This window comes from Phaenicophaeus curvirostris, chromosome 15 (genome assembly GCF_032191515.1).
Source record: "Phaenicophaeus curvirostris isolate KB17595 chromosome 15, BPBGC_Pcur_1.0, whole genome shotgun sequence".
Taxonomy (NCBI): Eukaryota; Metazoa; Chordata; class Aves; order Cuculiformes; family Cuculidae; genus Phaenicophaeus; species Phaenicophaeus curvirostris.
In genome coordinates this window covers 11,578,094-11,600,769 of record NC_091406.1, presented here as the reverse complement: position 1 = coordinate 11,600,769, position 22,676 = coordinate 11,578,094, and the positions used below count along the sequence as shown (strand labels likewise).

Genomic DNA, 22,676 nt, shown 5'->3' with positions numbered 1-22,676 from the left:
GCAAATTCTAAGGAGGCTGTTGCAGAGGTGCAAGTGGAATTAAGTGACAGGTGCACACAAACCCACACCCACACACCCCAGTTTGCTCTTCTGCCCTGTGCTTTAACAGGAAAAAAAAGGAAAGCCTGCCTCTCTTTCCTGATTCCCCCCCATAAACTAGCATATTTCCTTTCATTCACTTTTCATTAAACTCAAGGTGTTGCGGTGGAAGCGTACGGCACACCCCTCACGGACTAGTTCGTAAATGCTGCATGACATCAGATGTTAATTTTCCCAGGAGAACAAGCCTGTGGCATTCACAGGACGTATACGTACGTTACACCTACTGAGCAAATTGCCAGATACCCACTTTCTAATTAATCCCAGCATGCCACTCTCAATGAAGCACTGATCATTATTATTGTCTTTTCCAGCTGGAAGCCAGTTCGAGGCTGGGTATTTCCAGGTTCTCTTTGAGAGCAGTCTTCAAAACAGAAAGATTTATGCTTTGGGAAATAGTGCAACCCCTCATTCGTGTTGCTGAAACATCTTTCCAAGAGAACTGCTGTATGACCACAGCCATAACTCCTACCAGAGATTATCCTTATCACACTAACGCATTGTTAAAGTAGGAAGAAAGCAAAAAAACCTTTTCCTTCTCCTTGGTAATGGTGTCCTACCTGCAGTCTGCCAGGATGATTGTGGGAAAAGACTTGTGTTACAAGTTGAAAATACTTATTCTGATGTCTGAAGTCTTTGAGTCAGCTGCGTTCCTACAACAGGCACTGGTAGCTTTCCTCTCAGTGCTTTTAAGCCTTAAAAAAAAATCCAGGAAGACTTCAGACAACTTTTCTGCTGCCTCACTGATTATCTCATCAATAACAACTGTGACAAAATCAACCGGGGGACATAAACAAGGACAAAAAGAGAAGCAGAAGAACAAGAAGCAGTTTTGTCATCCCATTTCTGTCTCTAGACTTTGTTAAATTGGCCCAGAGCTGATATAACCTGTGGGGGTGACAGTGGCTCATGGAGTTGGCCAGAAGACCACTGCCACGCTCTGGCAGAGCTGCCTGTGCCATGGCTGTGAGAAGGAAAGCAAAGGTCCTCGCAGGCTGGGACAGCCTTCTGGGTATTGACTTTGCCTTTCAGCCCAGCTAGGATGGACACAACAGCTCCAGCACAGATCTGAGACACGTCCTATGTCAGCCTTGGGGACTGACTGCTTCCTTATGCATTTCATTAGTGGCAGCTGCTTACCCTTCCTAAGTTCTGCATAATCTCCTACATAAAGCATCCCTACCACGTACATTTTTTTTTATCTTCAGTCTAACAATTCAGGAAAGCATCACCAGTAACTCAGCTTTTTAGAGTGAAGTTAATGCAAGGGCTAAAATAACGTTTTGGGAGTCCATTAATCTTATAGAAATATAAACAACTTCATTTTCTATTCATAGGATAAAATAAAGGGCCCTAATGGACAACATGATCTCAGAGAAAACATCTGCAAAGGTTTGAGGATGGATTTTCTAAGTGGCAATTTGACTTTAAAGACTTGGTAATACCTTGAATCTACTTTGAAGGGAATATATTTAAGCAAGATACTGTACTGCTTTATGAAATCATTGTTCAGAAGCACAGTCAATCCTTTTTGACTGTAATTTTGGGGGGGCTATAGTTCTACGTTTTTAGTATTTCAGACAATGTATGCTGTCAAAACTTTGTAAATAATTGTTTAAGGGACCAGAAATGTAGGAGTGTGTTTGTGTTGCTCTGGCTCTGTAGGCAACTATCAAAGCTCTGTGATGGCTTAAGGAATCTGTTGAAAAACTTCTCCATTTGACAATCCCTGTGGGGTTTCATTTGAGGGCCCCATAAAGTGTAGCTTCTCGGCCAAAGGTGCTAGTGAAGGGGTTCTTTTAGCAGGTTCATTTTGCCCCAGCTCTCCAGCTCTCTGCTCTGATTCCCGAAGTGAACCTCCCATTATCTTGACACCAAGGCAGAGTCACCCACCTCCTTAACAAAAGAAATAGAGCATTCCACATTAAAAGAGGAGGCAGCCCCAACCAAAGTATTGTGCTTAACTAACTCCATCATTGCAGCCTGCCGGGGCTTCTCTTTTCATTCCAATTCCATGTTTTGGAACAGCTAAATTCACTTCCGAATGAATCATGTGCTTCAGAGATTGCCTTGGCAGCCTACATGCGGGTTTTTTTGCAGACTCTTATCAAAGTAGTGGTGACTTTAAAGACTGACAAATAAGGAGAGGTCTTATCAACATCACATTGTGAAATACAGCTCTAAACATCTCACAACCAGGATAGCAGGAGTCCATCCTGCAAAAGAACCTGCCAACCATGGGGTCAGGTCCTCACTTGCTGCTAGTTAGGCAGAGCAGTGCAAGAGGCAATGGACTCTGCTGATTTACAAAAGTGCAGACTGGCTTTTGCCAGTGGCATTTTGCTTTTCTTTGTCCTTGCTTCTTGTTGCTTTCCAAAACTGAGCTACTTCTGCTATTGTCCTGACCTCTAGGGAGGTATTTTCCATTTTGACCAGGAAAGTGTAACTATTTAGCATAGATACAATTGACTACAGGATGGAAAATCAAGATTTTCCTCTCTGCGACTAGCAGAGCAAGTGGAGAGGTATTATGTTCAAGCATTAGTGGGTCACCAGATTTGGCAGCACCCCAGTTAGCTTGGACTCTTCTCGGCAGAGTTAATTATATCATCGTAAAGCAGAGGCAGCAGCACACGGAGCTGGAGACTGTAGATCACCTTTTGCTTGCTCTGTTCAGGTGAGCTTTTTGGAAGAACTGCAACCAAGACAGATTACAATTAAGTGATGGACATGCCAAGCAATGTTTGTGGAGGGATAAGGGCACGCGGCCACATGATGGGAAATGACTGGACAAACTGCCAGAAGCAGACACAAAAACTCATATGAGGACATTTCACAAACACCTGACGTGCAGAACTGAGGGGATAAGAAACACATTAGACATCTACACCTGAAATTTACACCTCTAAAATCCATGCTCAATTCCCATCCGAGTGCCCAATATAGTGCTTTAGATACCTAAATGCGAAGAACCCAGAGGAGATATGAACCTGTCTCATGCAAAAGCCGCAGGAGCCTCCTTGTCTGAGCAAGTCTCAGCTTTCTGGCCCCACCCTGTCAGCTCAGACAGGTGGGAATGGGTGACAGCAGCTTTGTGAGCAGAAAGACATTTAGGGATCAGCCTTCAGGTCTGCTTTTTCCAAGATAGAGATGAACTTGTTTCTCCCCATCCTACAGTGACCCACTATGTCCAGACTAGTAACTGCTTTCAGGTACAGATTCCTGTTCATGTTTTTCCACTCTGCACAAGCATTTAAAAACATACACGGTGCAGGATGACTTTTAAACTCCTATGGCTAATGCCCCTCCTTAAGAAAAAGAAGATTGGGTACCGTCTCCTAAACAGCAATATCAAGTAGCACATCAGCAACTTAGAAGAACCAGGATGACCTGCCCACTGCACTCTCTTCCAAAAAAACATCAGGAAGGAGTCGAATGAGCACTGTGAGGTGCTTCTTCCACTCTGCCACACTCTCGCTGCTCTGTGGGCCAGGACAACTTCTGTTCCACCCATGTAGGAGTCTGATGCCTTCCAGAAGGTGACAAGACATGGTCAAAGGATCTGATAGCCTGAGACTGCACTTGCACTCTGTGCATGCTTATTAATAGACATGCAAAAAATTAGTTGAAGAAGACAGCAGTTGGTCCTAGGCTTAGATAAAGGATTGAGATGAAAAATTATAACTCTCAGTGACAGAGCTTGTAGGCAATGGAGTTCCCCCTGAACTGAGATGTCTATTTACAGTGCCCTTCAGTGCTGCAGAGCAGTGTCTTTTTAATAGCTGAAATGTAGCTGCAGGGTGAGGCCAGGAGAGGGTTACCAGAGACAGCTGGGAGGTGACAGCAGAGCAGGGAGAAGACTGGGGTAGCGGGAAGCCTAACAAGCCTCATTAGCACCAGGTGCCTTGGTGGGGAGGAGGAAATAAAAGAGGGAGGGTGGGAGAGCATCACTTCTGGGTGCTGGAGTGGGTGTGGTGAGTAAAGGAGCTCTCTTAGTGCTTAATCATCCTGGAAAGGATTGAAAAGGTAAGGGAGGAAAAATACTATAAAAGATAGCTATGAGAAGGAGTGATGGCTGTGCTAGTTTTGTCCTTGCTGACAGTTATTTCCACTGAGGAAATCTCTGTGGGTTGGAGTTACAGGGTTTGTACCTGGACTCTTCCAAGCACTTCCCTTTGTCTTTCCTCTCTCCCATCTGAGATACGGTGCTCTCTCTGCCCGCCTAGCTGTAAACAGCAGTGGTGGCTGGGAAAGGATCTGAATACTGCTGAAAAGTAGAGCTGCTTGTTGTGGCCGCTGAGGGGCAGGAACTGAGTCTATTGGGGATGAAATGCTGCGGAGTTATGCTGGCATCATTGCTGGGAGACTGTTCCCCAACCCTGGACACTCCAAAGGGTGAGATCTCTCCTTTGAGAAGATCTGCTTCATGGGTGCTTTGGTACCTGCAAGTCTATCTGAGGGATAGTCCAACTGGCTCTGAAACACTCCAGAGGTGTCTCCTGGTCAGTGATGACCAGATCAGAGACTGAGGGATGCCGGAAGTTACTCAGGTTTTTCTTTGCTTCTAGTAACCTTTTCTCTGAGAAGCGCTCGGTGTCCCTTTCCTGTTTATCCAGGGATGCCACCTCTGTGTCTGAGGTCCCTACTTCATGTTAGTCTACTTCAAATTACCAGCTCAGGCAGCTTCTACTGGCTGCTTCCAAAAAGGCATTTTGACAATCACTTGTTGCTGAGGAATGTTCTTTATTCCTTACAGCCTTTGAAGGGATGGTGCCAGTTCCTATCAGTGGTTGGGAATTCTGCAGTGCAGAACTTCAAAAGCAGGTTGATTGCTGATCCAGGCAGCAGACTGCAGCCTGATCACAGCTCTGACTCTTCGCATACGCTGTGTCCTATCCAGGGAATCTGGTCACAGAAAGTTACAGATGGCAGAAACAGAAACTGCCTTGTCCACTTTGAACTCTACCTTAAAGCAGTTGTTGAAATCTGCTGCCTCCCTTCAATACAGGAGTGTCCTAATGAGGAATAAATAAAAGCATTGAAGGGAAAAAGGAGAGCAACCTCCTGCCTGCCACAAATCTGTTGAGATGATTGGAGGTTTTGTGGGTATTGGGAGGTGCATGTTTCCCAGGGAGGACCTACTGGTGAGATGCTGTGCTGTTGTAAGACAGTCCTTTGAGCGAGAAAAATTACTAGAGGACAAAGTTTCTGCTGCATGTTGTCCACAGCGTTGTGCAGCCAGGAGCCCATCCTCAGTGTCTGAGGGTCAAACATCCCACTCAGCTGTGGTTTCTGCTTCTACACAAATGTTAAACCATGCATCAAATGAGGCTTTAAAAATGTGTTACAATAAACACTGAACATAAACACATATACAGAGCTGCAGTAATAAAAGAAAGCACTTACAGCGCATGTTCATGGTTAGACAGGAGCTGGACTGCTGCAGAACAGCAGGAGGAGCTTGGAGACAGAGGAACGGCCACTTTTAATGCAGAAAGTAGAAAAGACAGACACAGTGAAGTAGTAAGGGGAGAAAGGAAAGAAACACAGTTAGGAAAATGCTTTCTGGCTAGCCTGACATTAAACACCACAGAGTTATAGTCCAATAGCATGATAGAGCTCTATCCCCAGCCTTCTACTGAAGAGGAAACCTGATTTTTATAGTAGTAGTGGTAACTGGGTCAGAACAGTGTGAGCTATCAGGTGGGTTTTCTCATAAACTGTTTTGGGAATCCATCAGCTTTTCAAGAATACCCTTTTCCTGTCTCATTAATTCGATTTTAGGCAGGAATGTTCTGCTGAGGCCTTTTTCCAAAAGTTCTTTAGCCTTGCTCTAGGAGGGGATTTGGTAGCTACATATTGACTTCCTCCAGTTAATTTCATTAGTACCACCAGCCCTTTTGGTCTGACTAAGGATCCTCTTTAGAGGAAGCCACCTCTACCTCTGTACTTTAGAGAGTGGTAACTAGGTCACTTAATTTCTACACATAACTGACATGTTCACTGCTAAGACATTTGATTTACGGAGGCAACGTGGACCTGTAAATAACTCCCTGGCTGATGATCCTTGATCCTTTTGACAGCTCTAGTATGCTGGAAATGTCTGTCTGCTTTTCCAAGTATAGATGGGGGAGTAATAGTTGAGCTCCTTGATTCTGTCACACCATGATGAAGGAATATAGCAGTTACTATTTAATTTTTAGTGAAGCTGTAACTACACCTGGCTGTGGGCCAGCACCCAGTGCTAACTGTAAAAATACATTGCTGCTGGCTGTGAACAAGGTACTGTTGGTCTCTCACCAGTCCTCTGAAGTGTAACAGAGAATTGCCAATGCCTCTTAGTGCACTTAACAGCTTTAATACTTGTTCCTAGTCTTGCATTTTTTTCTCTTGACCAGCTGATGAGCCTGATAAAAGTGCAAATAGAGATGAAAACACTTCCTATATAAACAGCATCAATTCTGATACAGAGAAGAGCTGCTTAGACCTGTTTATAAATGGGGATTTCCTTGGATCTGATGAATTTGTTTGGTTTTTTTTCTCCATTGGAAAGGTGCCTGGGGGTTTACAAGCAGAACTTAGTCCCTGCTGTAGACTTTTGTGTCACTGTTCGCTTCACCTGAGGTGCCCTAGAGATGAAAAACACCCTATTTATTGCCTATGCATAGCACAGGGCCTTGCTAAATGTTTCAACTAGTTGTACACTTGGGGGAGAATATTTAACTTAAGAGACAATTAAAAACCACATCCATACTGCAGCTGATAATTTTCTCTATGGAATAACTACTCTCACTGTTGGAAATGGGTGCCTTATTTTCAGTACAAATAGTCTAGCTTCAGCTTTCAGTCAGAGGATCCTCTTTTTACTGCCTTTTATACTAAAGATTGTCTTTGATTGTCTTCTGGAAGCTTTGGTTGAAGACCAGTTTTCCCTTTAGGCACCAAATAAGAGATCATTTGTGAATTTCTCACTGTAAGGCATGTTTTCAAATATTTCAGTTACTTCGTGCTTTCATCCCTCTGAATTTTCTGATTTTATTCATGTTCCTGATCTGGGCACGCCTGAAAAGGCTACAGCATAGCCTGTGACTGCACCATGTCAAAGAGGTCACTTTATTTTTGCTTGATATTCCTTTTACTTCTTCATTCGTGGACAGGAGAGAGAACCTTTTGCCCTCCTGACCCGAGCTGCCAGATTTGCATTCATCTGCCTATCCTTGGTTACACACAAGCCTCATCCTCTGCAGACCCATCCCTCTCCACTTATGAACAACTCATGAGGATCAGAAAAGGGGGCTCTGATTCTCCAATGCCTGCTGAAAAGGGGAGTTTTAGGGAATTAAGAGAAGCAGGAAGCTGAAATCTAGCTGTAGAGGAATTAACCTACATTTGCCTTTCCAGCCTTAGGAGGATTATCTCCACCCATCTATTCAGGTCATTACAGGTGCACTTCCAGGAACCTGAGCAGAAAGTCATGAGATGAGAAGGTGAGTTTTTATCCAAACTTATTAAAAAAAACCTGTAAGCATCAGCTGTAGCCTTTATTCCTCTGAAGTAAAGCTGATCTAGACTTCACTCTGCAACAATTATAAAAATAAAACCCAATGATAAATAAAGCAGCAGATGTGGGAACAGGTGAGTGTAGTCAAAACAAGTTGCAATACAGCAAAGGACAGAACAAATGAGGAAACATGAGGTACTCTGCAGGTTTGAAGAATGTTTCACAAATGGTAGAAGACATGGAAGTTACTGCAAAACACAAGCAACTTAGCAGTTCCACTGAATGCTGTGGCAAAGAATTATACATTAGGGCCAGTTGTGAGCAGAAGGAAAAGATTTGCACTAACAGTTAACAGACCTGGCTTATTTTCTGCATTTTCTTGCTTTTTATTGGCATCTCTAGTTTAATAGGAGTTTTCTAATTTCAGCTCAACAATACCCTTGTATTTCTGCACCTGTCTATCAAGTATTTTGAGAGCATCATACCAGGAGTTGCATGATGTTTAGATCAGGGTTTTGTTCTCCTTCTGCTGACTTAAAACGGGGGCTGGAGGGAAGGCTTTGCAACGTACCTGTGTGACACAATTGATTGTGGAGGTGGAGTACTTACAAAGCCCAGCTGCAGGTGTTTTGCTACCCTGAATTTCCTTCTGGAGGAGCCTGCCTTCACTAATTTCTCTGGGGCAAGAGGGATGTCCCAGCTTATGTGCCTCACTGGGGTGGTGGGACTACCTGCCCCAGGTAACTGCAGACTCAGGGCTGTCTCAGACCTCTGCTGTCTCTATGGAAGAGACATCTTTCTGACACCCAGACACTGGGATTTTGCCTGACTGGCCTGCTTTTCATCCCCCCAAAAGCCACTAAATTGGCTCAAGAGGTTGCAGTAGAGCAACATAATTAAAAGCTGAAAATTATCATACTTGGGCGTATGAGCTTTGTAAGTCTACTTTAACCACAGGGACCATCTTTCTGAGCTTATCTGTGTCACAGTTTGACAAAAACTGTGATAACACCAGCTGGAAGCTTGGGCTGGTGAAGAAACTAAAAAATATATGAATTAGACAATTTGCCTTATGTCATGAGAGTATAATTTAGAGTTGTCCTTTAATGTATGTCTGACACTTCTGAGTGATATTCCAAATACCAGTCTGTCCAACTGGCTCTGCTTCTTCCAAGTACATGCATTTTTTTTTACTTAAAGGCATGCATGGATTTTGCAGATCACCGAGGATCTAATTGCCTCCAAACCACTCAGCACCCAGGTCTGTACTGGAAGCCAAAGGGAGAAGCACTGCTGAAAATCAAAGCCTTTTTGTTTACTCTGGGGCACTCTGAAATATTTGCTTGTAAAATTCTGTGTGTGCATCTCCCAGCTTCAAACAAGACACACAAGGCAAGGAAGGACAGCTTGAGGAGCACAACAGCTTATCCTGTTCAACTATTAATTAAGCTGACAATAAGAAGCCCGAGGTAAACATGCACAATTTTATGGACAAATCTTCCTAGGCAAACCCATGTGAACCTGTGCATTGGGTAAAGAGATTTTTAAGCAAATTAATTTAGCCTACAGCTTATTTAAAAGGATATTTATGTGGCTTATTTTAAAATTAAGAGCGAAGATTCTTTCAAAAACAGACAAAGAAATGGTATGTAACTAAAGTGCCTAATTTGCCTAAGATTTTTAGCTGTTTTTTTGATAGATTGCTTTCTTGCATTCCATTTTCTTTGCTCCCTTATGATCACAGAAGCTGAATGGAGCTGTGTGGAATTAGGGAGCTCCAGGGATGCCAAGGCACTGCAGGTGCACCTCCTTGCTGGGGAAGTGGATGTAACATTCCTGCTGGAGTGGAGCTGAGTGGATGTTCCCGTCTTCTGTGCTGACAGCAATGTGCTATTGCCGGGTGCTGTGTTTGCAACGGTATGAAACTGAGTTCTTTGATTTGGTAACGCTTCTTGAATTGTCATTTGTAATTGCTTTCTTGCCTACGAAGCAGTTGCTTTGTGCAGTTCTTGTCTCAAATATTGTATCAAAGTGTTATAAAGTGCTTTCATTGCTAATAAATACTAACTGCAGTGCTATAAAACTTGTCAAAAAAGCACCACGGGGCATGAATTTTGCTGAATAAATTATATGTGCCTTTAATACATTAATGTAAGCTGTTACTGTTTCTGTGTGCTGTCAGGCAGCTTACAGATCAGTCAATGATAAAGTTATTCACACATAACACTAATATAAGACACTAAGTTTCTTGTTTTTTCTTTTCTTCTCTTTTCTTTTTACAAATACTCAAGTTTACCTGTTTGGCTATGCTCCATTTCATGTAGCAGTGCTGCATCTTTCCAAAGGGACAAATCCATATTGTGTTTACATCACTTCTTAAAAAAATATATGTTAATAGCATATTACTGTGGTTTGCACTTAACCAGCTGTTACATGCCTTTCCAGAGGTATCTTCCCTTCAGTGGTGGAAAAAGTGCTGCTAAGACTCAGACCTTTGGAGACTTTGAAGCTAAAGGAATTTTTGTACTTCATGTTGAAAGGTAAGGATTTCAGAGCAGTACAATGCTCCTATGAGGATATCGCACGGTGATGTGTGACATCACACCTAGGCAAAGTACAAAAATGTAGGAAATAGGGTGGGGATGTAAGTTCTGAACCACCTTTTTTATTTTCCCTTCATGTAAATGGATGTACATGAATATAGATTAAATTCAATCTAATGTCCACATATTTGTGCTAGATTATTTGGAACGTGGTCTGGAATGGGTTATTTGTTGCAGTGGTGTTTCCCAAGCTATTTTGGCCTGCCTACCTCTTCCAGGAGTGCAAAATATAGTCTGATACCCTTGCAAATGCCATGTCAATGCCTGATTGATGCTGTGGGCCCACATAAGCACCTGCTTGATTTCAGGTATAGGCAAGCTAACGCCCAAGTTAGTGACCAATGAGTCAGTGATTCTTTGCAACATTGAACTCTCCTGGGATTGGATGAACTCTCGGACAAAACTCTTACTAGCTTCAAGAGGATCAAGAACTGACCTGGAAGAACATCTTTCTGAACTAGAACAAAGCTAATGGTCTTGGAAGCAAATGCATCCAGGGCTACTTGAATTCACAGTAGAGGCAGCAGCATTTGAACAGGTCTCCAACTGCCTACATGAGTCTGAGTGCGTTCCCTGTGTGCCAGAGCATTTAGTGTCATTATTTAATGTGATTTAATGCTGAAGAGTGTGATGGCTGCTGCCACAACATCTAACAAATGCTGGCTTATACCTGACATTCTTCCCAGGTAATAAATAGCATTTTATAGATAAAGCTAAATGCTCTTTAGTACCATGTGCCTCTTCAGTTACTGAAGTGCTGCTTGGTGTTTGATGGACCTACAGAATAACACAAATCAACAGCCTAATTAACATCCCTTCTGTTAAGCCTGCAAGAACATCTCTTCAAGGACTGTTAGTGACAGTGACACTTAACAAGTGTCAGACAGAATCAACAGCTTCCTCAAGGGACATAATTGACTTCGAAACTACTGGCTCAGTCACTGCCAAGAAAGGTTTAACAAAGCAAAGTGGTTACTTTCACCTCTGTGAGGGAAAGCAGCACCAGCTAAATGGAAGAATGAGGGTGGACCACAGCAATGTTCCTCCTTTCCAGCACAGTCCTGAAAACTCACGCAGCTCAGCTGTATCTTAAGGATACTCTGTTGTGCAAAAACTAATTTCAAAACCTGTGCCTGTAATGTCTGTTTTCTGGAATTAAAGAGTCCAGCTGAAGACTCCATGGAAGGAGTCCTCACTCCGCTGAACAGAGCTTCTGCTAGAGCTAGAACATCTTCCTGCAGTGATGAAAGAAAAAGAGGAAAAATATCAGTAAGTCTATCAGCCAGTTATCTCCTTACATATTAAAGGGATAAACTTCCATTCTGCAGGAAAAAAAGAAAACTGTTGGAGCTGTCCTCTCAAAAAAAAACCCAGCACATTTTCTGTAGGGAAATCATGAGATTGAGGCAATTTCAGCCAGCTCTGCATCTGACAGTGCCTAGGCCACTTCTCCAGGGCCTCTCTGCACTTGAGAGTTAATTTATAAACAGTTTACATAGAAAATGCTGAAGCTTACTTTCATCCAAGTGTATGACATCTGTGGAGGAAGTAGCCTGCCTCTTTGTGACCAGATATTTACATGTTATTGCTCCCTCAAAATGACCTTGTAGAAAAAAAAAAAAATACTATTTCTCAACAGAGCAGTGGCTGAGACCCACTGTGGATTTATCAATGACTGCTGACATCAGGGATACCGGTAGAGACCTATTAAGCTTCTAATCCAAACAAATTGGTCCACCCTCAGACTTCTTTGCTGGTGATGTGCAGCCCTGCAGCAGACTCCTGCCAGGGCAGTTACAGCCTCTCTGCAGTGCCCAGGAAAGCTCTGAGCTTTTATGTGAATCACCACCCCATGATAACCTTCACATTTGGACTAGTTTTGCTGTTCCTGCTCACCTGTTGCCTCTGGTCCATAAGGAGTTACATTCAGACAAACCAGCAGATATTACTAGGACAGTTGACTCCAGCTGCACATAGATTACAGCCAATCTTTCCTCCCTCTGCCATCTCACAGTGCAATTAATGACACTATGTAGAGTGTACTAGTAACATCTCTGCTTCAGTGACCTCTTAGGAAGTTCATAGGTTATGAAGCTTACTTGAAGTTGTGTTGAAAGGTTACATTGAAATATGAATTTGTAAAACTGAGGGTGATTAACTTGCTATGTACTATGGAGTATAAGATGCAAGGGATGTGAATGTTGAGAGAGGAAGTTTTACTAAATAAATTTAAGGGATGTAATAGGAGAAATTAAAGAGACTTATTTTTAAAGAAGCAGCAGAACTTAAGAAACATCTATGAGTGCAAGGCATTAGAAATCATTGAAGTGTTCTCTACAGAAGGTGAGTGATCTACTTTGTCTCTCAAGATTTGAAAATAGACTTGGAACTCTGACATGTGTCAGTCACAGGTTCCCCCACCCAAGAGTTACTAACATTGCCTATCAAGATAGCTTATTCTTCTGATTACAACAACTGCAAAATATGAATGCTTATAGTGAAACTAATCTTCAGAGCATCGTATTTCAGATGTTTTGACATCAGTAGCAAGAAAATACATCCAATACATCATATGCTAATATGGTAATAATCTCATTGATAAAGATGCTACCATAAAGCAAAACATAGCAACCACAACAAAGGTGAGTTCCCAAACTGCCTCCTAAAAGCAAATACCTGCATTTTAAAAATGCTCTGTTCTGTGACAGGTGATAGTAATGCTGAAGAAGCCTGTGATAGCCAAAGAACAGAAAGAGTAGTGCAGAAGCAAGGACTGGAAATCATCAGCTAATGCAGAAATACCTTACTTAGCTGTATGAAATGGTTGATGTAGTATTTGCAAGACATTATGTACTCCCAAAGCCAAACATAAAGAAATGTTGCATCTTTACTGGTGACAAAACCAAAACAAAACCACACCTGTATCAATTCACAGGTCAGGTCATTTATTCAAGATGCATATTGAACAGCAGATGTTATCAGCAACTATAATCTTTTCTATGCCAAATAAATAAAAACTAAATCCTCAAAATGGCCAATTTACTGTTTTGAAATGTGCAGTTTAAGATGGAAAGATGCTTACAGCTGACTAGACTGAAATCACAGGTGGATGAGCGCTGCAGACAGGCTCGTGGTAGGCTTAGCAGGTACCTGAATTTCATGAAGCATGTGAACCAGGCAGGTCTGTGTTAGCAGCCATCCAGCAACTGGAAATAAAGGCAATGGTTGAGGATCTAAAAACTGGCAGAATGCTAAAAGGCAATCAGATTAAAAAAATGTAGTGAAGGTCCTTGACATCTACCTGGAGATATCAAAAAGCTGATCAAAATGTCTTGCGAATAGCAGGGCTCTTCTCTTTCACAGATGTACCAAAGGCCTTAGAAGCAGTTTTAACTACAGCAATGATAAAGCTTTTTGTATGAGTTTACAGAGAAAGAGATAGTGCATATAGTGCTTAAATAAATTCTCTTATGGTAATCATAAAGGAAGAATTATTTCAAAATTAAAAAGAAAAAAAAGTTTACCTAATATTAAAACGCACTTAAACAATTAGCCCTGAGTTTGAAAGATGTCTGCTGCCACAATGAGTAACAGAACACAATAATTGCTTAGATTTATATAGCTTCTTTAGCCCTAAGGCACATGAAGCTCTTTGCAAACACTGATGTGCGTTGTCACTTAGACTGATAAAACTTATTAATCTCTGTCAAGAAGAGAACGAGCCCAACACATTCAACATAGCTGTGCAAAGGTCTCAGTTGGGAGCTATATGCTGAAGCATAGAAGTAAGCGGATATAAATTGCTATCCGTAACAAATTTATTCAGGTAGTCAAGTCCTGGCCCCCTGGAATAAAGGGACAGAAGACCAAAGGACTTGGAATCAGATTTAATATGTTGGTATGTATTATGAGGGATGTGTGTATTTATGTAAATGTAATTATTTAAATTACATTCAATTATTTAAGTGATAATTTTTTAATAGATCTTGGCTTTGCTATGTAACGGGAGGAAACGTCAAGCAGTCTAGCTGTAGGAAGCATGGTGCTATGTCCAGCCCTGCTCCTTTCAGGGCAACGGACTCCTAATTACAGCTGGAAAGGGAAATTCTGCACACATCTTTGTCCACCTCATTGCACCATTCCCAGTACCAGCTATTCAGCCTGTTCTGTATTCCCTATACAGGATGCATTGCTGTTGAGAAGCTCAGCTAAATACCATTGCATGAGAAATAATTCATTTTTTAGTAGAAGCTTTCCATTTTATGTATATAAACCTGAATGAATATCTAGCATCATATTGTTGATTGAGGAAGCAGAGCTGGGATTAAATTAGTCAGTCCAATAATGGTGCTTTGTATCAGTAAGGACTCAAGTGAAATCAGATTAGAGCTTTTCCCAACAGATAATATCCTGCTTTTTCATCAAGGCTTCCAAACCAATTAGAATTACCATTAAAATCACTTCGCACACAACAGGAGCTGTTTGCTTTTACTGTCAGGAGACCTCAAACGATGAAAAACTAAACTTCTAGAAATCCTACCCATTTTTACTGAGCGAGTCTCACCAGACAGATGATCATCCTACGGTTGTCATGCACTCCCTTGCTCTTTCCTTGCACTTTTGCAGAAGAGAGGAAAACTAACTTTGAGGAAAGCTGGAGAGGAAGGAAGCAGATGTGAGAATGGCAGTGGGTGCCCGGGCTTTGCAGCAAGGGAGGCATTTCCGAAACCCTCAAGAGAGTTGTTGGAGCTCTCCAGCTCTGGAGATATTGTTCCAGTTCCAGGCCAGTGACTGCAAAATGCTGGACACACTCTGTTCATTAAGCAAACTGGCTGCATAAAGCAGAGAGAAATAAGAAAGTCATGCATGTCAAAGACCAGGGAGGTTTAATTGGAAAAAAACCCCAACAATTAATGTAAGTTACTTGAAGTTTCCATTTGAATCGGAGCGACAGCAAAGTGAAACCCAACAATAATTGCACAGGGAAGCAACGGTGACCTGCAGCAGGGCTAGCCATCCCTGTAGCTTTTTCCCTTCTTCTGCTTTTCCTAACAGCACCCTTCCTTGCAGCACCGTCCTCTGACAGCACTGGAGGGGCTGTTGTCAGCTGGATCACTGCAAACTCCTGTAAACTGATTTACTTTCCATTTTTCATAAAGAGTAAACATTGAGAGGTTTTGCACAGAGTAAGAGGGCTGAGTCAGTGGGGCGGTTATGTCGGCTTTGCAGGTGAATACATAGCAAGACTGAGCAGGACCTAGAATGGCATGGGCAGGCATCTCCTGGAGTTACTGGACTGAGCTGAGCCTGGATGGCCCATGGAGTAAAAAATCCCCACTGTTTCCTGGAGCTTCAGCAGTGTCCTGATTATTGGTTTTATGGTGAAGGAAGGTACCAGCCCCTTCCACCACAAGGTACAGCGCAGATGCCAGCAGTGGCTTCCCTGTAGGCAGAAGTCCTCATGGGAGCTGGTTTGTACCCAGACAGGCTTTAGAAGTGGATTTCACATGGTTTGGCTCACAGGTGGGACTGGTGTGTGGTCAGTGAGGACCAGGGAAGGGGCAATGCGCACACACGCTGCCCGCACAGCTCAACCTGATGCCAGCAGCACTTCATCACCTCAGGGAGCTGGTGTGAGGCTGAGCAGGGGAGGTCCCCCCATGTTCTTTCCCTAGACTTTAACCTTTGTTGCAGAAGAAGTTTGAAGCATCAAAATTAAAAATCTTAAAGCTGTTCAGCTTTTAAATTTAGCACAGATCCCTAGAAAAGAAAAAGTAGGGAAGGGGTGGGAAGAGGAACCTTACCCCAGATGTCACAGACGACAGCTGAGAGGAAAGAAATTAGCGTCTCGACATCCTACCTTGGGGAAAACCTAACCTCAATAAAAAGCCTATTGCATTTACAAATACAAAGAGAGGCTTCAGCAATAACTTTAGAAAACACCCACAATAAAAAGTAAGTCCACCCCCACGCAAGCTGGAGATGCACTGTATGGGGTAATGGTGGTGGGTGCTTCAGCAAGCACAGGCATGCTTTGCCTTCCCAAAACCACAACAGGGGCTGTATCTCAGACAGCGAGCACAGCTTCAGAGAGGCTCCTGACTTGCCATAAGCTTCCACTCCCACGCAGCTTTCCTGGCTTCAATTAACGGTGCAAATCCTGCTCTTTACTTTCCAGACTGTGCCGCAGTCCTCCTTCCGCTTTTGCAACTCTCTGCCTTTGGGGTTCTTCTTTTCCTATGTTTGGATTCTAAATGACGTGGGAAGCGGCTGGTACCCACGATGGTGGCGCTGCCTGCCCGGGGGTGTTTGATAAGTGGGAGCCCAAATGCCGTGCCTGGCAGCTCTCAGCACCTCCTGCTCCTTTCTTGATGTTACCGTACTACAGAAAAGGCCTTGAGATGTGTCTGTGTCACTGTTAAATAAAAGGAACCAAAAACTTCTCCTGTTTAAGGACAGCTGCAAGACTGTGTGCATTTTGCACTAGCTGAAGTGGTTATCTGGGTTAAAGCAATGGTCTTGGCTCTCTACCCTTTCTCCCCAGATTTCTTTTTAAACCCTTACACTTCAACAGTGAGGAGAAAGCTGCTGGAGGAGAGCTAAGAAGGCCAAGTGGTCCAGGGCTCTGTGAAAGCAGCATCAGTGGGAGGGGCGTGCAGACAACTGGCACAGTGATGGGAAGGGAAGGAGCCCTTCCTGCAGCTTCCCACCAGCCCTGCCACGGCTACAGCTGCATTGCCCACTTCTGTGCACACCCCATGCTGGATGTATGTCCTGACCATTGCAAACGCTTTTGCCCAGGGTAGATTCAGCCTCTGCGAGCAGCATATCTGCTGCCTGGAGGAGCTGTGTGTGCCACCAGAGCTGCCACAGAGTGCCCTGGGCAGAAAATCGCACATCTTTCTTCAGATAAGGGAGAGGGGAAAGGAGGGACAAGACAGTTGTGCAGATGATGATGCCCCATCTTTTAGTTTGTAGGTTATTCGATGCTGCACAGAACAACACATGGCCAAGCCCTTTGCCATGTGTGCAACTCTCCATTTTTATGATAGTAACTTCTGCTGTCACAGAACATCTAAATTCCCAGATCTGAGGGCTTCTCTGCTCGTGCATCCTGCATAGCAGTGTATACAATCTCTCCCTGCACTTCCTGACTCAGCTCCTATCTCCTATTTGAGCTATCTTGTACCTCCTGATATTTATAGCTCTCTGTGTCCTGCTCATGATCCTTTACAACTCCCAGTCACAGTATTTGAGAACGTTACACTAGAAGGCTGTTGCTGTGGAGAACACTGATGCCAAGTTGTAAAATCATGCCAGGGAAGTTGGAACATAAGTTTGATTGTAAATATTGGCAAAGCTTCATAAAACAAATTACAAGACAGCTCTTCCAAGAAATTACAAAACACTTTTTTTTAGTTGTTATTGAGTCCAATGATCCCTGTATTTTTACAGAATACCTTTTCAGGTTTGCAGCTAATGAAATTTCAGTGAAAACCAGGTTATCTTTTGAGTAAGACTCACAACATCAGCAAAGAGAAAGACTTATAAGTGCTATACTCCAATTCTGCAGTCTGAGCCTTTTCCCTGGTACAAGATTGTCCCCCCATACTATTTTTAACTACTTTGTCCAGTCTAGCTTTAAATGGTGTAATGAGATGAGACATCTGCATGTCTTCTGTATGCCATTACACACCCATTCTGAAGAAGAAACTGGTAAATCAGAGCAAAGGCACAAAAGAAACATATTTAGAGAAGTAATAAAGGTTACTTCAAGGTCACTGAGAGCCCTTGTGCTGAACTGAATGCAAACCAATACACTTGTGGCGCCTCTGCTAATGGTGGAAGTTGTTTTATCCTCTCTTGCACTCATCACCCTCACCAGGCTGCAATAAAATACTCTGGCACCTTACACAGCCTCACACTGCTGAGAGCTGATCGGCTTAGGCTGTGGTCCAGCCCTCCAGCTCAAGTGCTGTCTGGAGTCCTTCTGCTCCTCAGTTGCCACCACCTCTCCCCTTGCTTGTCCTAGTCACAGCTGTGAGGCGTGTGAGCTGCCTTTCTCCACTAAAACTGTGCAGCACCTGGCAAAATGGTGAACTTGCTCCTGACTGGGTGCCCTCAGTGCTAGTACAACCAAGCAAAAGGCATGAGGACATCCCTATCCTGGAGACCAGGTCGCTCAGCCAGCAGAGACCTCTGTCATTACCCAGCACATCCTCAAGAAAACAGGCTGAAGTCACTCTTGCTTTACCTTCAATGTCTGTTCTTGAGCTACAGAGCTTATTACAAAGAAAGCCGAGCTTCAGTCTCAGAATTCTAGTGGTGAAAAACTGCATATGATAATTTGGCTTACAACTTCACTGTTAACAACGAACACTATGTTTCTAAAGCAAGTTTGTGCACTTTAAACTTTCCCTTGCTTCACATATGTGCCTAAGATTTCAGTATCCAGACACTGATCTCTGCCTTTTCTAGTACAAAATGCAAGACCATTTTGCTACAGCCTCTTTTTGAAACCCTTACTAACTCTTCATTTTTTCCAGCCTCCCCCGGAGCGTGGTACGGCACTGCCAGCCCTGTCCTGCGCTGGGTACACGGGCAGCACCGGCTCCGTGTCTGCAGGAATGGCCACCTTCTCCCTTCAAGCTCAGTATCAAGTGGGAGCTGTGTTCAGCATCAAAGCCTGTTTCACACTGGCAGTTTATTAGATTAGCTGGTGGTTTGAGGTTCTGTTCAGCATGCCAAGAGGCACAGCCATAAAAACCATGTTTCTGTAACTCTGTAGAAACATTTTCCTCGTGCTCAGATAACCGAGTAATTCAGAGTACAGACTAGCCCTGTGCTGCTTGTTCTCACTACTGTTAGTCCTCTAATCTTGTACCGTCTGCATATGTTATCAGCAATTATTTGTTTTTCTCCAGCGAAGAGATTAGAAGTAAACAGCTTACAGCCAAGACCTGCTCTTGAATCAGAATCCTGACTACAAATATACCCACTAGAAGATGGTAATTTTTATGATTTACATACTATGGGGGTGATCTCATTAATATGAGCTGTGCTGATGCAGGTACCAAGTCAAACATGTCACACTTCTTGCAAATTGCAACCTCATAAAATTAGTTTGGAGAATCGAGATATACTTTTGATAACCTCATGTCTACTGGTGGCACGGACATGATCCTGTCTTTTCAGATGCTTTGTATCCTATTTTATATCCAACAGCAGGAACACTCTCACTTAAGGACAGCGTTCTTCCTTCTCGCTTGTCTTTGAGTGCAAGTCTGTGCCAAACCCAGATCCTGTGAATGAGAATTGGCAACCTGAGGATACCAAGCTGCTGATCCACAGGGTTATGATCTGGAAAAGCTTGTTTGCCAGCTAGCAGGAAATATTGGACTGCAGCTGCTGCCCAGAGGGGAAAGGTGAGGTAGGAAGCACGGGAACCCAGCCCATGAGGTACTTTGGGAAATGGGGACAAATTTCTGTTTCTCTCGGTCTTCTGTGATGGATGGGAGAGAAAGCCACACTTTATGTAGGCAGCGTAGTCAGGTATCAAAAAGACCCAAAGCAGTCCAGCTCTGCTTCTGGTTTCCACAAGGCTCAGAATTAAGGTCACAGTGGGACTTTGTGGGGTCCTGAAGCAGCTCCCTGCTATCACAGTCACACCATATAATAAAGTGATTTTTGTAAATTGATCAGCCTTCAGCTTGTTAAAAATTGGACACTTTCCCTCACTAGTCTTACTAAGAGGTTGTTTCAAATTGCGACTGTCATGATGGCTGGAAACTTTCATCTCATTCCATGCTTGAGTTTATTCCTGGCCACTTTATATCCATTTGTTCTTGTGACAGCATTACTCTTTAGCTTAAATAACTCTTCTCCCTTCCCACTCTTTATGCCCCTGATCCTTGATGTACTTACAGTCAGCAATCGGATCCCCTCTCAGATTCCACTTTGCTAAACGAAACAAGCCAGTCAGGCTCAGACTGTGGTATGGAAACACGTGATGCCCTTTCTGCCAAGACAGGGAACTGATACTTGAACTGAAACTATGTGAGTGGAAAACACATCTTGAGCAACCCCTGGTTGCAGTGCCCAAAGGGCTTAACCCTGGGGCTGTGCTGAAATGAAGGAAATACTTCTTGTCACCCCTGAAGTCACCATTTTAAAATTGTTTTTGTTGACACAACATGTCATGCCTTGGCCTGGAGAGCTCTCATGAGGTTCCTCTCCATCGTGGCTCTGTACCACAGTGGGAAAAGCAACCTCCAGACTGATCCCACCCCAGGGCCACCCACTCAATACCCCTCCAGCAGTGCTAATGCTGTGTGACGTTTGATATTGGTCATGCCCAATGCTGCACTTGCAGACTTGTAAAGAAGAAAGAATACAAGACTGGTGAAAAGGGCTGCTTAACAGTATCCAAGGATGTCAGCTTGGTTTATCCAGGCACCTGCAGCTGATGAAAAACGACACTACTGCAATCTAAAGTTAAATCCATGAACAGATTTATGTCTATTAAATGAAAAATCACATTAGCTTTTCTTGTGCCTCTTGCTAACTCCTGGGGCACCCCTAAGGATAGAGTCCTCTGAGGTGCAGAAGAGGACATTCTTTCAGATCCTTCAGCCACTGCAGAGCAATGAAATAATGTACCTGCAGAGTACAGTGAGCTGAGGGTTGCTGCCCACAGGCCTGCTTATCTGAGTAATTTAATCACAGAAGCATGATGGTTGGCACGCAAACATAACGTTCGCATCTATTTGCTAAGATGAAGCAAAATAAATCCCTACCATCAAGGACAAAAATCAAAGCCCAACCCAAACATATACAAAGGTATTAGCTGTGCTCTAGCAGCATTTCATCAGCTTCTCTGAAAACAAAAATTATTTGTATCTTTCAGCATGGAGTTTCCACTAAAATCCTGTCAAAAAGAGAGGAAAAGCAAAATTTGCAAGGGATGGGGAATGTCATAATTTGTTGTGTTTCTTGATCTTTTGCTCAGAAACTTCTTAAAAAGAGCTTAGTGGGAATGTGCTTTATCAGCACATTCACAAAGTGGTGAAGTTCTTGCCTACTGGCCTCATTAATAAGACAACTGCTGGAGAAATTACAACACATGTCCTAAGGCTTAGCAGCCTGACTCACAAGCACAGCAAAATATGTGGTGCTTACATTGTGCCTCCAAAATGACCTACAGAAATCCAGCGAGCAATGAGGCAATGAAGGAAAGAGTCCAAATTATCCATCCTGGGGCTAATGAACTTGTAGCAAAGAACATGATAACATATGTCAAAGCTCTGATCCACCTTGCAGGAAGATTAAAATTCCCAGAGAGTTCCTGCCACTCAGAAATTTTAACCCTAATGGCCTGAATTTATTTTAAGCAACTGTTTAGCTTAGGGCAGTAGTATCCTGCAACTGGAATTCTTTTCCGAATGATACTTTACTGATAAGAAATAAAAATCACACAACATCTATGGAAAATCTATTCAGCTTGTGTAAAGGGGAAAAGACTTTTAGAAAGGTATTCATATTGTAGTTAGTGCTAAAAATAATAATTAAAAAAAACAATTTTACATCAAAGACGTGCATCCTTTGTGTTTAAAATGAGGAATGCAAATAGGTGATTTTGAAGCTGAAGGCAGTCAGGACACCCTGAGTTTGAAGGCAAACCTTAATCTTTCACCATTTGGCCCACTGCAGATAAGAGCCTTTGGCGAGTTTGTTCAAGAAAAGCTGTGCTGAAGCTCTTCCTCTCTCAACTTGGCTAGTTGGTGCCACAGCCTGGAGCTGATTTCCAGGTTCTCATTGCAACCCTCATGCACCATCCTCTTTCCAACATCATCAGCAGAGCAGGGTGTAACAACTCTCTGATATCACAGCCCGTACACATGTCCTTTCCAGAAATAAATTCTCCCTGGTTTACATACTTAGTCTTTTACTTTTAGATCTTTTACTTGTAAACCCAGATCCTTATTTATAGACCTGACAGTTCCATCAGAAAACACCTCTGCGTAACAAACCTCTGTATTTTCTGAGTCAAGCCGCAACTACAGCCCACAAAATCCCACCATCACAGGTGGGATGGGATCACTGTTCCTTCCATGCTCTATAAACACAAGTGAAATGACCCACACGAGGCACTGAGCCTGCTGTATTCAGCCCATACTCACTGCTTGGGTGCACAGGGAAACCTCAGCACTATCATCTAATCTGCCCTGTGAAGCTGTTTCTGAGGCTAGGACCTCAGAAACACCCAGAGGATTTTTAACACCACAGCCAGCGAATGCGCTGTTATCCTGAAGAAGGAGGAGACAGTGCGTGGTAGCATAAGGACACTTGGCCAGCCAGGATTTGACCTGTGAGAGGACAACTGAGCACTGATGGACTTTAGGATCTTGTGAAATTAAAGCTGTTAAAACAGCATGGTCATTCGAAATCATCTTTGGAAAGATGCAAGTTGCTTC

At 43.2% G+C, this 22,676-nt stretch overlaps 1 protein-coding gene and 1 long non-coding RNA gene across 7 annotated transcripts in view; one reads left to right on the top strand and one right to left on the bottom strand.

The window, feature by feature from the left end:
* Positions 1-22,676, bottom strand: part of HTR4 (5-hydroxytryptamine receptor 4) — a 123,206-nt gene that overhangs the window by 23,397 nt on the left and 77,133 nt on the right. For 2 of the 6 annotated variants that reach the window (XM_069868978.1, XM_069868979.1), the window contains exon 7: positions 5,506-5,581. The exons of the other annotated variants lie outside the window; for them this stretch is intronic. In XM_069868978.1, the coding sequence (XP_069725079.1) occupies positions 5,521-5,581 (61 nt within the window). In that variant the 3' untranslated portion in view covers positions 5,506-5,520. The remainder of the gene's footprint in view (positions 1-5,505; positions 5,582-22,676) is intronic. 6 annotated transcript variants of the gene reach the window in all.
* Positions 8,998-10,087, top strand: LOC138727160 (uncharacterized). Its single transcript, XR_011338531.1, has 3 exons — positions 8,998-9,069; positions 9,345-9,517; positions 10,046-10,087. It is a non-coding gene; the product is annotated as an uncharacterized lncRNA (long non-coding RNA).